Below are 12,578 nucleotides of genomic sequence, written 5' to 3'. Positions count from 1 at the left end.
TTATCTGTTTACCTTACTTTCACAGATTAGTATCAATTCATCGTTTCAATAATTAGTTCCGCTTTGCGACAAAAAATTAATGTACAAAGTTATGATTTGTATTGCAAGTATGTTGGTGTGATGTGATACACACTTAATTATAATAACGCGTATGCTCGAATAATTAATTAATTAGTTAATTAATTCATCTAATAAGCAAGATGTCTGAGTGCATAAAAAATAAATGAATATGCAAATGAACATGTGTTTTTGGAGTGCTTTTATTTGGTTGTTTGTTTGTTCGTGTGTTCGTTGGTCTATATGTTTGTTCATTCGTTTGTGTGTTCGTCTGTTTGTTTGTTCAATTGTCTATTTGTTTGTTTGTTCTTCTGTTTGCTTGTTCGTTTGTCTGTTGGTTTGTTCGTATGTTTTGCTGTTCATTCGACTCTACCAAACATGACAAACATGACAACTATACCGTCTATATTAACTTATATATGATCTAACAATACTTGAGATACATTACAGCGGCGTTTAAAATTTTTTACCTTTTTTGCTTATCTTCTTGTCTAGAAATATTTTGACAATCTTTGTGTTAGAGCTAACAGTTTTTTACAATCTATATGTGCATGTAATTATCAAAATTAATTAGATCAGTTTTTAATTACTTTGGAGTTAACTAATTATACTTAGTAAGATTTAAGCCCGTCTTATTGTATTTGCTCAGGCTGTATATGAATGAAATGCTATCAAAAAACTATACTAAAATAAATATAAAAATATTCATTTAAAATAAATAGAATAATTATAACGCACAACTTATCGCTGAAAAAGATAATTTGAAGTAATTAACATCTAATGCTTGTCTGGTTGGGACACAACTCAACATTACCGGTAGGTACGCTACACATACACATGCCATCAGTCTCTACCTACATCGGTTTACTCTCTTCCATTCGCTGCTGTTTTGTTTTGTGTTTCTTCTCTCGCAAATTTTTTGCCTAAATGAATGAACTAGGAGTAAAACTGAATGAAAAAATCAGTGAGTGAACGAACGAATTAATAAATTGAAAAATAATAATTATTTATATATATTAAATGATACTTCACCAGACCTCCATGTGTTTTACTTTATAGAATAAGCAATCTTTATGTGTTATACAGTACTACAAAAAGTACCACAAACACATACAGACACACGCACGCACACAAACACACACGTATATACAAATACATGACAAACACAAAAGCATATAGTCACACACATATATAAATGTATATATGAAACAAATGTCATATATCAATGTATAAATATATATATATATACATATACTGTATATATATATATATATATATATATATGTTTATATATATGTATGCATATATACATGCCATTATATTTATATATAATAATTTAATATTAATTAATTTATATCATGTATGTGTATGTACATCTCAATTTAATACATGATATATAACTAATATATTATAACAAGACTTATAAATAAACCTATAAGCCCCATTATTATTATTATTGTCAACATTTATATAACCTATATATATATATAAAATTGGTAATATATATATGTAGTTATATATATATATATATATATATATAGTAATATTAAAGAACTAAACTTAATATTTATAAATATATATATTTTTATATATATAATAATATATGTAGTAATATATATATATATATATATATATATAATGACAGTTATAAAACAAATTAGATATCCTATATTATAAATAGATTGTATCTAATTTGTTGTTGCCCACAATAACTAACAAGGCGTCGATCGTGTGAAATACTTTCGTTGAGTATTTCTTTATATGATCACCTGCTGATTCACATTTTTCTTTTTCTTCTTCCTTTCGTATGGCTCAATTAGATTCAATTATTTTCAAATTAAATCGATTATAATAATTATTTTTTTTATATATAATTTTATAATTTTCAATCCTCAAATAGCAACAATTAACGTTCAGCTTATTGTAACATTATCTTCACTGCTGGTCATTTTTATATATCACTTGTAATTTGAGCCCATATATTTCGTCTGAAAATTTTAAAATATTCTATTTATTATTGAAAAAAATTTATTAAATTATGTCTGGATTTCACAATGGAAAGCCAACAACGAAGGATGTCACCGACTTTCGCAACATTGAAAGTTTTATACCAACCAAAGAAAATGTTGCCCTAGATTTATCAAATTCAGCTCCAAAAATAAAACACCAACCACAAATTTATCAACTGGAACATCAAATTCAACCACAACTTCAACAACAACAACAACACAAACAACGTCACCAAAATTTCCAACAACAAACTCAATATACGAAAGTATTCCATTCTACCAACACGTCGACTTTTCAAGCAAATTTGCCAAGCAATGATGCAACCAGTTGTTATATGAACCTAAGTCAACAACGTCAACTACAACATCAACTATACCTTCAGCTACACCAACTACAACATCAACAGCAACAAATGTTTATCCAACCACAATGTCCAACTCTAGGAAGAACAATATCTCCAGCCTATTGCATCAACAACAGAAACAATCAAACTGAGTGTAAATTGATGCAGAGCAAACAATGTGAAAACGGTTTATACAAACATCCACAACAAGATATCGTACATCATCATCAACAACAACAGCAACAACAACAACAGCAACAACAACAACAGCAACAACAACAACTGCAACAACAAATTTCTTATAAGAAAAACATTCTCCAAATATATAGTTAGTACTTCCATTTTATAATATTTCCGCACTCATCAAAAAAATTCATTCCACATTCATTTGTTATTTATTAATTATTTTCTGGAACGCATCTTAAAACGGTTGCTAATTCGGACGTAGTTAAATTACTTTCACTCAACGTTGTAGGAGCCCTTTTGAGTTAAATTGAACGCTCTGTAAGTAATAAGTTGGTCTGGGGAGGACGTTCCACACGCACTGATCTGTTGATTCGTGTAAGTTATTTTGAATGATATTCTGAAGTCTTAATTTGACATTAGCACCATAAAGCCCGTTTCAGGGCAGACAATGATAATATAATAAATTTTTAGAAATAATTGATATTATTATGTTTTTGAATGATGATAAGGTTGATTTACCTATTTATGTCGCTGCTGATTTTGCTAAAATACCAGAGCCAAGGATTAAACAGTTTTTTTAATTTGTTTGAATCAAAATTCGGATTAGAGAAAAAAATTAAGGGAACGTATCACAAAGATTTCAGAAGTAGCAATTAATACTTTGAAATTAAATAATAATGCTACACACGCGTTGTTCCGTTAAAATTAATCTCGCATGAAAGATTCAAAAGGAATGAAGCCAGCAGTAAACCTTGGTATGATACGGTGTCTAAATGCTAATACGGAACTTTCGTCTGGCACAATTTCTGAAAATAACTGATTTTGTTAAAGATGGATTTCAGTTGGTTCAATAAAAAAAAATAATCTTTCTTCTCCTCCATCAGGTCAGCAAAATCTTAGCGAACCTGCTATGAAGCGTCCTTCCATAAAAGTGTTCGGCGCAGGCGACAAATGTCCCCTGAAACACTCTAAAAACATAGCGAATAGATCGACTTACTATCTTGTTATTGTTTAATTTTGCAAAAAAATGTAATAGAAGATCATCTAAAGAATAATAATATTTCCTTTACTTACTACTTCCCAGTATTTGGTTAACGTAATGCTGATGATGTTACGGATGCCAGCAAATCATATTGACTACAATCGACGGCTTTCAAAATAATTTTGTCGAAAGATGAAAGCAACAAATTGATTAATTCGAAAATTTAGCCGAAGTACTCTTTTATGCGAGATTGGGGCTTCGATTGCTCCAAAACTAAAGGTGTCCTTAATTAAACCTAATTATGGATTACAATTGTTATCAATTCGGTTTTTTTTGAATGACGAAATGAATAGTCGAGGCAGCATGTTTTACTTGAGGAAAACAAAATAAAACTGTTTTTAAATCTGTCTTGGAAATACATTTAAACTGGTGAAAACAGTATCAGTCGACCTGAGTTCTGGCTGATTGATAATCTTATCAGCTGACAGTTCCGACTTCATGTCAAGTCATCACATCACATCATGTCATCAGATCACACATTCGTTCACTGGCACAGACAACATTTACATTTTGCAATCACAACTTCCATCAATTCATCCTAAACTTGTATCTGTGTTAATAAATAGGTTACGAAATGCAATGTAAAATTAAAACAAAATTACCAAAAGTTATTCACAGACCCACATACATGCACACGTACACACACAAACACATACACACACAAACATGCATGCACCGCACATTCAGTAACAGAGTTTTGGAATCAATATTATGTTTCAAGATCTGAGAAGAAACCTGAGCGAGTATTGTCCCTTCATAGGACGACAGTTTTTGAATGCTCAATCTAACATCGGCGTGAATTAAATTTGAACGAATAAACATTCATGACATGACAAACAAAGATGTTGTGATGTATCTCATCTTTATTATGCTCAAGATTTCTACAAGTCAAACTGCTTCTTAATTGACAATATAAAATTACGTGAATACATTTATACATTTTTATAACTTTGTCCTAATCTTTTGTAGTAGAACATTTTTGATTATTTTTAAAAATAATATACAATGAATATATGTGGAATTTTTAAAAATAACATTTTTTGATGCGCCAATTTCATTCCTCTCGTCAAAGGTTTGTTTTATAGAACGATTATCTAGATAATAATTTTTATAAATTAATTATCGTTCATAATATATATGCTTGTTTGTGTGTGTGTGTGTGTGCGCGTGCGTGTGTGTGTGTGGTGTGAGTATGAGTGTGGTGTGAGTATGAGTGTGTGGGTGTGTGTGCGTGTGTGGTGGTGAAAATCTAGTTCTATTAATTTGGGGATCGGACTAAAGATTAAAATTATCATATAACTGGATAATGAAGTAGGATGGCAAGAACATTTATTTATTTATTACAGTTGCATTATATATGTCTGTATAATTGTTTGTTTATTTATTTAGTTTTTCATTCATTTGTTCATTCATTCATTTGTTCATTCGTTCGTTCGTTCGTTCGTTCATTCATTCATTCATTCATTCGTTCGTTCGTTCGTTCATTTATGAGAATAGAGGTAATGATAGTGATGTTGCTGATGTCTTCATAAAAATTTATTTGATGTTTAAAGATCAGAGTTATGGTGATTTTTAAAAAAGATGATGATTATGTAAGAATATAACAATGATGATGATGACGACGACGATGATGATGATGATAATGATGAGAACAATTTGTTTGTTGATGATATAATGACATGACGATGGTGGTTATGGTGCTCAGATTGTAATGACGATAATACGACCACGATACGATGATGATGACGACAACGACGGTGATGATGATAATATTTGGTGATGACGAAGATGACGATGATTAATTATTTTGAAGATAATAATAACTGAAAGGATGTTTTTAAGCAAATTACTTGAACGGCATTTCAAGCAGGCATTTCCTGTAAAACATCAAAGATCTCGGATAATTGCATGATTAGCATATTCACATGACATGTTGTTAAATTACCCTACTCTGCAAAACATATGACAAGTGTGTGTGTGTGTGTGTGTGTGTCTGTGTGTCTGTGTGGTGTGTGTGTGTTTGCCCATGTATATATATATATATATATATATATATATATATATATAATGATATAATGAAGAGGTAAGTTCATTCATCTGACAGAATATTTATTGTTCAAAGCAACAAAAACACAACTATAACTATTCCCAATGTGATTATGGAGATTGTTGTTAAAAAAAAACTTAAATACTTTAGAAACCTTATCACAAATCCCTGAAGATGTCTGCAGACCAATTGAAAAATATATTTACGGTTAGAGATTTTTAGCACAGAAACGTTAATTCTTACCTTTGCAACAAAATTCAACCATGCCTTCATCAAACAATTCCATGATCAAAACTTCAAAATGGCCCCAAAAAACAACTTTCTTCATTTGTAAATGAGACAAAATTTATGATTCTCGCAACACTATTGCAATAAATTAATAAAATTATGGCTTATGTACAATAATGTTATAAATTTTTATATTCACAGGGCAACATAACGTATAAGAATATAGTATAACATAGCATAGCAGTGCATAAAGTAACGTAACCCTAACCCTAAAGCCTAACCCGACCTAATGTAATACAACCTAACACAACAAAACACAACACTATCTAAACTAACTCAAACACACATCCTGGCTTCAATATCATTCAATTCAACTGCATTTCAGCTGGTTTCATGCTGCTAATTATAACAAATCCACACCATCCCAAACCAATTAAGTTCCTTATTAAAAAGTTAGCACTATGCAAATGTAAATGTGTTAGCAGCATGTTTGGTTGGTGAGCAGACGTGCAAATTGGTTGATTAATTAGCTACTTAAATGATTAATTAAATAACACGAGCATTCAAAGTTCATTTCACAATCGACGGCGTATAATGATGGCGAGGAGAGGTCGTGATCTTGTTTTTTATCCTCATCATCCTCATCATCGTCATCATCCTTACCAACGTCATCATTATCGTCGTCCTCACCAACGACACCCACCTCCTTCTTCTTCATTTTTTCCCTTGAAGTTTAGATCACAATCAAACGCATAATGTAAGTTATCGTTAGGAGCAAATAATCCACATCGTCACATACTAATGCAACCAAACAAACACACAACACACACTTTAATGCAGTCAAGCAATGATGCACAACAACATCCATACTGATGTAACCGAACATGCAACACGCACATTAATACTGTCAACCATCACAACAACATGCATCTAACTCGCATACAAACGATAATGCGAGTGAACTTTTGAACGGAAGCAACTTTTGATTAAATAACCAGGAAGAGGCAAATTATCATCATCATCATCGTTGTCTGCACCATCGTCATAATCTCCATCATCATCATCTTCATCATCATCATTAGTACATCGTTTGTTAAATGTATGGATGTTGATATTGTGTGTGTGTGTGTATGTGTCTGTGTGTGTATGTGTGTGTGTGTTTGAGTTTGCACACCTACAAATATTGCATATACACACGTGTATGCGTATATGTCAAATATGCAATATCTTGTCAGGTATTATGTATGTGTTTGTGTGTTTTCATAAAAAGTAGCTATTTGCTATTATAAACTATTTGCAATATAAAGTTATTTGTGTCAAAAAATGTGATTTGGTTATATATACATTTACATAAGTAAATAACAGATTGTATTATGTACATAAATCTGCTCAATAATGAGTTGGTTTCCTAGTGCACGAATTGAACATTTTTATGACAATTACATTTATGACATCACAGCTACATTCATGACATTATAGTTACATTTATGACATTACAATTACATTTATGACATTACAGTTACATGCTCAGTTGCAAATGTAATATATTTTGTTCTTTAATACATTAATTAATAATTTTATGCACCCGGAAAATATTATTACTACGTGTGAAGCATCGAAAAATAAATTGAATAATAAAACAATTGAAAGCATGTAGTTTGATAAACCACAATCTTTTAACCGGAACCATCTGACTAACTTCACTTATTGAAAACTTTAACATTCATAACTTTGTTGATTGGAGGTGATTGGTGGTACTAAAGGATGAATAAGAATGTGTTTCATAGAAGAATGTTGATCAAATATTTTTGTTTTAAAATTAATTTTAGCTTTAGAAAGTCTTCCCAAAATATTATTAGCAGAAACGATTAGACTAAATTATCATTGAAGTGCCTGATAAGAGCAATCGTTCATTCATGAACATTGTTGACCCGTCATATTTGTTTGTCTTCATTACTGATAGCTTGTTAAACGGTAAATAGTATAAACGCCACTAGAGCTAAGAGAGATATCATTTTGTTCTCTATTTAAATTTATTGGCGTTTGAGTTTAATAAACAACACAAATGATCACCCCAACTTTCGAAACATCTTTTATGCGTGCCATTCACACATTTGCATCTATCACATCGATATCCGATCCAAGAACAAAGTTCTAAGAAATGGCCCTCATAGGTTCCTCTGGGTCGAAAGTTTAATTCCTCTAAAAATATTCTTAAGCTGGTCGATTTTTTTAATGATCATGTGTAGTTAAAAGAACAAATGGAAAGTCTGGTCAAGTTAAAACAACAGTCAGCTTTGCGTAACGAGTATGTGGGATCAGATTTGGCACTGCAAATAAAAATTGCTTTGTCTGTAAAATTAAGTAAGAACGGATGCGATCTTGAAAACTGAAGACGAAACTATAAAAACAACAAATTGGGTTTTGTTTGAGCACGTTGAGGTAAACATGACTTATTAAAAAATTGCTTAATTGTATACTTTTCCTGAGTTTACGAAACATAACTTGACTAACAAGAAATTGAGGCAATTAACAATTATCAAATGTCAGTATGGACACATTAAATTGCAACAAACAGATCATGGTAATAAATTGTATGATTAAATGATTGTTCGTTATCTCTCTCACATGTATCTGTAAAAATTTTGAGATTTTAGTTTAACTTCGAATGAGGATATTACAAATTCATAAACAAGTCTCTGATTTGTGTCTTCATATTTTCAATCAGAGGCACGTTCTAAATTTTATCTCCGGTACATCATATTCGAAGAATCAATGCACTTACTCCGTGACTTATTGCAGATAATTTTTACGCAGATTTCACACTATATACAATACATATTTATATTTATTATGTTAAACAGGTATGTGTGTGTGTGTCTGTGTGTGTGCGTGTGTGCGTGTGTGTGTGGTGTGTTGTGTGTTAAATTGCTATGCGTGCGGTGGAGTATGAGATTGTGAGCCAGTAAAGTAGTGACGTGACATGATAATTTTAATTTTCATTGAAATTCTTTTTATTTTTTTAATTTAGCAGCAAGTCATGTTTTATCTGGCACTGAGATAATGTAGACAGCACATTATTTATCTAGATGATTAACACATCCAGGCTAGCGTATCCGGAAATTTGTAGATAATAAATAATAAATTCATAGATAATAGTTTCATAGCACTATCTGTTTGGCGTGTTTTTGTTCACATTTATGATTTTTGATACGTCGTGAACCGCATAGTTGCAAAATGACTACTTTTTCAATGGCAAAAGAAAATAATTCAAATGAATGTTGAATGTTTGGAGGTAGTACATCAAGTATGCGAAACGTTCGGTTTTGTTTGTTGTTTGCGTTGAAAAACAGCTTAAAATAGTTGTAGAGATGTCTGCTTTTGCCGATTTCAACAGAAAGTAATGACCTGATTTTGAAACGCCAAAAAAAAAGAATATAAGCTCGATGCAAAATGAACTATTGCAGGTTTCGCAATCAAAGTTAAATTATTAGATGTATGTGTGTGTGTGTATGTATGTGTGTGAAGTTTGTGAGTGTGTGCGTGTGTAGTGTATGTGCAAGTGTACGTGTGCGCGCGCGCGGGCAGAGCGGATCGAGAATTTTCCATTGTGGGAGATAATTTCCTAGATATATTTTACAAGAAGGTATTTTATATAATAAATTTCAGTATGAATTATTCATGTAATTTCTACACATTTGTGAGATGGTTGGTGATGTTACCACTTGCATGTAATTCAAAACATTTGAAAAAAATTCAAAATTTAAGAAACTCGTTTATTTATTTTTTTTAATACTATATGTATTTTTCCATTCCAAAACAACTTACAAATTATATTTTTGCTAATGAAATAAACCATAAATTATACATTTCAGGTGATTGTTCTACTGATGCTGATGAAGCAAATATTTTGCAGCCAATAAATGAAAATATGAACATTGATAAGTTGAGGCAACTTTTCGAAGAAAGTTCAAACAGTATCAACAGAGGGGCAGAAGCAGAAAAACTTCTCCAGACATCGTCGGATCAACGTTTTTACCAAGCAGACCCTCATAAGAAAAATACAACATGTACATCGGTAGATTCAAACTGCTTGAAGCTCCGACCTACAAATTTCCCACGATCCTACACAGATTTGGAAACTTTTTTCTTTTCCAACACCCATTCGGACAATGATCAAGATCATTTATATCTTTATCATCACAACCAGTTCAGTCCAAACTTCTACGACAAATATTACAAAAGTGCCGATTCAATTTACAGTGGCGATCCATTTTACCTCGCTTATTTGTCTAAAATTCAAGAAATGATGACAGAATCTTGGACTGTTTATTGGGATTTGCTATCGAAACATCTTCAAAACGAGTCCAATATTAGAAACTGCCAAGAAAGTCATCATGCCTCTGAAAGCCGGAGCAGTTCATCAAGTTGTAACGTGCAGATGGACCAGTCAGTTCATCCTGCTACACAATGTTCTAGAAGCGACAATTTGCAGGAGAAAGAAGAAACAGGACGAAACACGATTACTACATCAAACGTGAAGAAAGAAAGATGTTCGCCAGATTCCAGTGACGCTGTGTTGTCAAAAAAGTCAAAATATTTCAAATTTCATCGGTTGATTTTGCCAAAATATTCTACTGAAACCAGCAAACTAAGCGAGTTTCAATCGTGTGAAGATGTTAAAGACAGTTCAAGTAAATAATTCTATTTTATTTTAAACGCATAATGTGTTATGCATTATGCTTATGTGCAAATTTAATTTAATTTTCAAATAAAAAAGTCAATTAATTAAAAGGCTAGCTTGAAATGTATCTATGCTATGGTGAGAAACACACACACCCACACTCATTTTCACTATCTACGAACATTAAGAGACGATAAAAACTTTTTTAATATGCAAACACAGCAAGATCTCTCTGTCAAATTTTGTCAAAGTATTCAATCTTTTTCTCACGAACGTGCAATGAAGGCTTCTTTCAACCAATTTTATAAATTTTTAATCAGCTAATATGATAAATGGAAAAATACATTATGTAGTTAAATAAAAAAGCTTTTTTTCAACTAGAACATGAAGCCTTTTACAACAAATTTCAAAAGTCGTCTAACAACCCAAAATATTTGTGGGAGTTCTTGTTGCTCCTGCTTCACGACGAGGAGTACTCGCCTAAGTACATTAGATGGATCGATAGGGAAAACGGAATTTTCAAACTGGTCGACTCAAAAAGGGTTTCGAAACTTTGGGGCATGCTGAAGAACAAACCAGGAATGAATTATGAAACCATGGGAAGAGCTCTCAGGTGAATTATATCGATTTGAATCTTTCACAAATATTTTGTTTTTTATTCTTTGATTGGCTGCGTTCTATTTTATTGATTTTATTATAAACGTAAGAGTTTGTCAATCAACAAAAGCACACAGTTAACTAATATTTTAGCGTTCGATTTGAAAAAATAAATAAAAAAAAATTGACATTGAAATACATTTAAATGCAGAAATGACAGCAGCTTGAAAACACATTAAACACATTTTCATTGTTTTTTACTCTTTGCTATTAATTAATTATCTATATAATAAAAATTAATATTTGTATATTTTTTAATCATATATTTCCTGCACGTCCTACATCCACACGAAACAACTGACGCATCTTGAATTGAGATGACCAATAATAACTCGTAACTATTGATGTTATTTGACATCAAATGTTTTAGGTGCCTTTCAAAGTTAGATAAAACTGCACCTAAAGTAAACGATGCATTCGTTAGTTTCGTAGAGAAATTTATTAAATTCTCAAAAACCCGTTACTTTTGAGAATTTAATGTAACATGACGTCGTGATAATTAATTTTCATTGATTTTCTTTATTTATAAGCTGGTATCTTGGGCTAATAAAATAATAGAATCGCATTAGAAATGTTTTTGTTCAAAATACTATTGTTTAAAATTCAGTGATAATTTGTTTCAGGTATTATTATGCCAGAGGGATCCTACGCAAAGTGGATGGCCAACGACTCGTGTACCAATTCGCCCAACTACCAGCACTAAGTGCCATGTAATTAATGTAACGCACCGTCGTCGGGACATCACATATATTTTTCGATTATTTTATTTTGTTTCACTGTAACTGTATAAATTTTTTTTTAACTTACTCATTTGAAATCATGAAATGAAGCAAGTGCCTTTCAATTTTGAATACCGACTGTCTCGGAATTTGAATTTTTCTATTCTATTTTGCATATATATATATATATATATATATATATATATATATATATATATATATATATATATATGTTGGTAATAGACCATAATTTTTACAATATTCTATAAATTCTACCGAATGTTTGGCGTTAATATGTTTGTAGTTCGTTTTTTCGATTTTTCTCACTAAAGTTTTTTGGTGAACGTTTAGTTTATTAAAATTCAAAATAAACTTATTTTTCGAATTCATGCTGCAAATAAGGCCATATTTCGATTCCGAATGAATCATCGTCAGTGCTCCTTGTTGTATATATGGGGAAATATTGACTTTGTCAAGATTAACTTTGACGTTGTAAAAATTAACTTTGGTGTTGTAAAATTGAACTTTGATGCGAATTAGGTGTCAGGTTTCTTAATTGGCTGGTCATCTTCTTTGGTCTCCTTTTCTTCATCGATAGCATCATA

General features: G+C 31.2%; 1 protein-coding gene across 1 annotated transcript; it reads left to right on the top strand.

Moving 5' to 3' along the window:
* Positions 1-11,028: 11,028 nt before the first annotated feature.
* HELRODRAFT_70650 (hypothetical protein) lies at positions 11,029-11,968 on the top strand (the record flags this gene model as incomplete). The annotated part of the gene is made up of 2 exons (XM_009032897.1): positions 11,029-11,210; positions 11,878-11,968. Coding segments are annotated over 2 exons (273 nt in total), but the record flags the coding sequence as incomplete, so codon positions are not given.
* Between the last annotated feature and the right edge of the window lie 610 nt (positions 11,969-12,578).

Source organism: Helobdella robusta (assembly GCF_000326865.2).
Source record: "Helobdella robusta unplaced genomic scaffold HELROscaffold_9, whole genome shotgun sequence".
NCBI classification, from domain to species: Eukaryota; Metazoa; Annelida; class Clitellata; order Rhynchobdellida; family Glossiphoniidae; genus Helobdella; species Helobdella robusta.
This window is presented reverse-complemented; position numbering and strand designations above follow the sequence as displayed.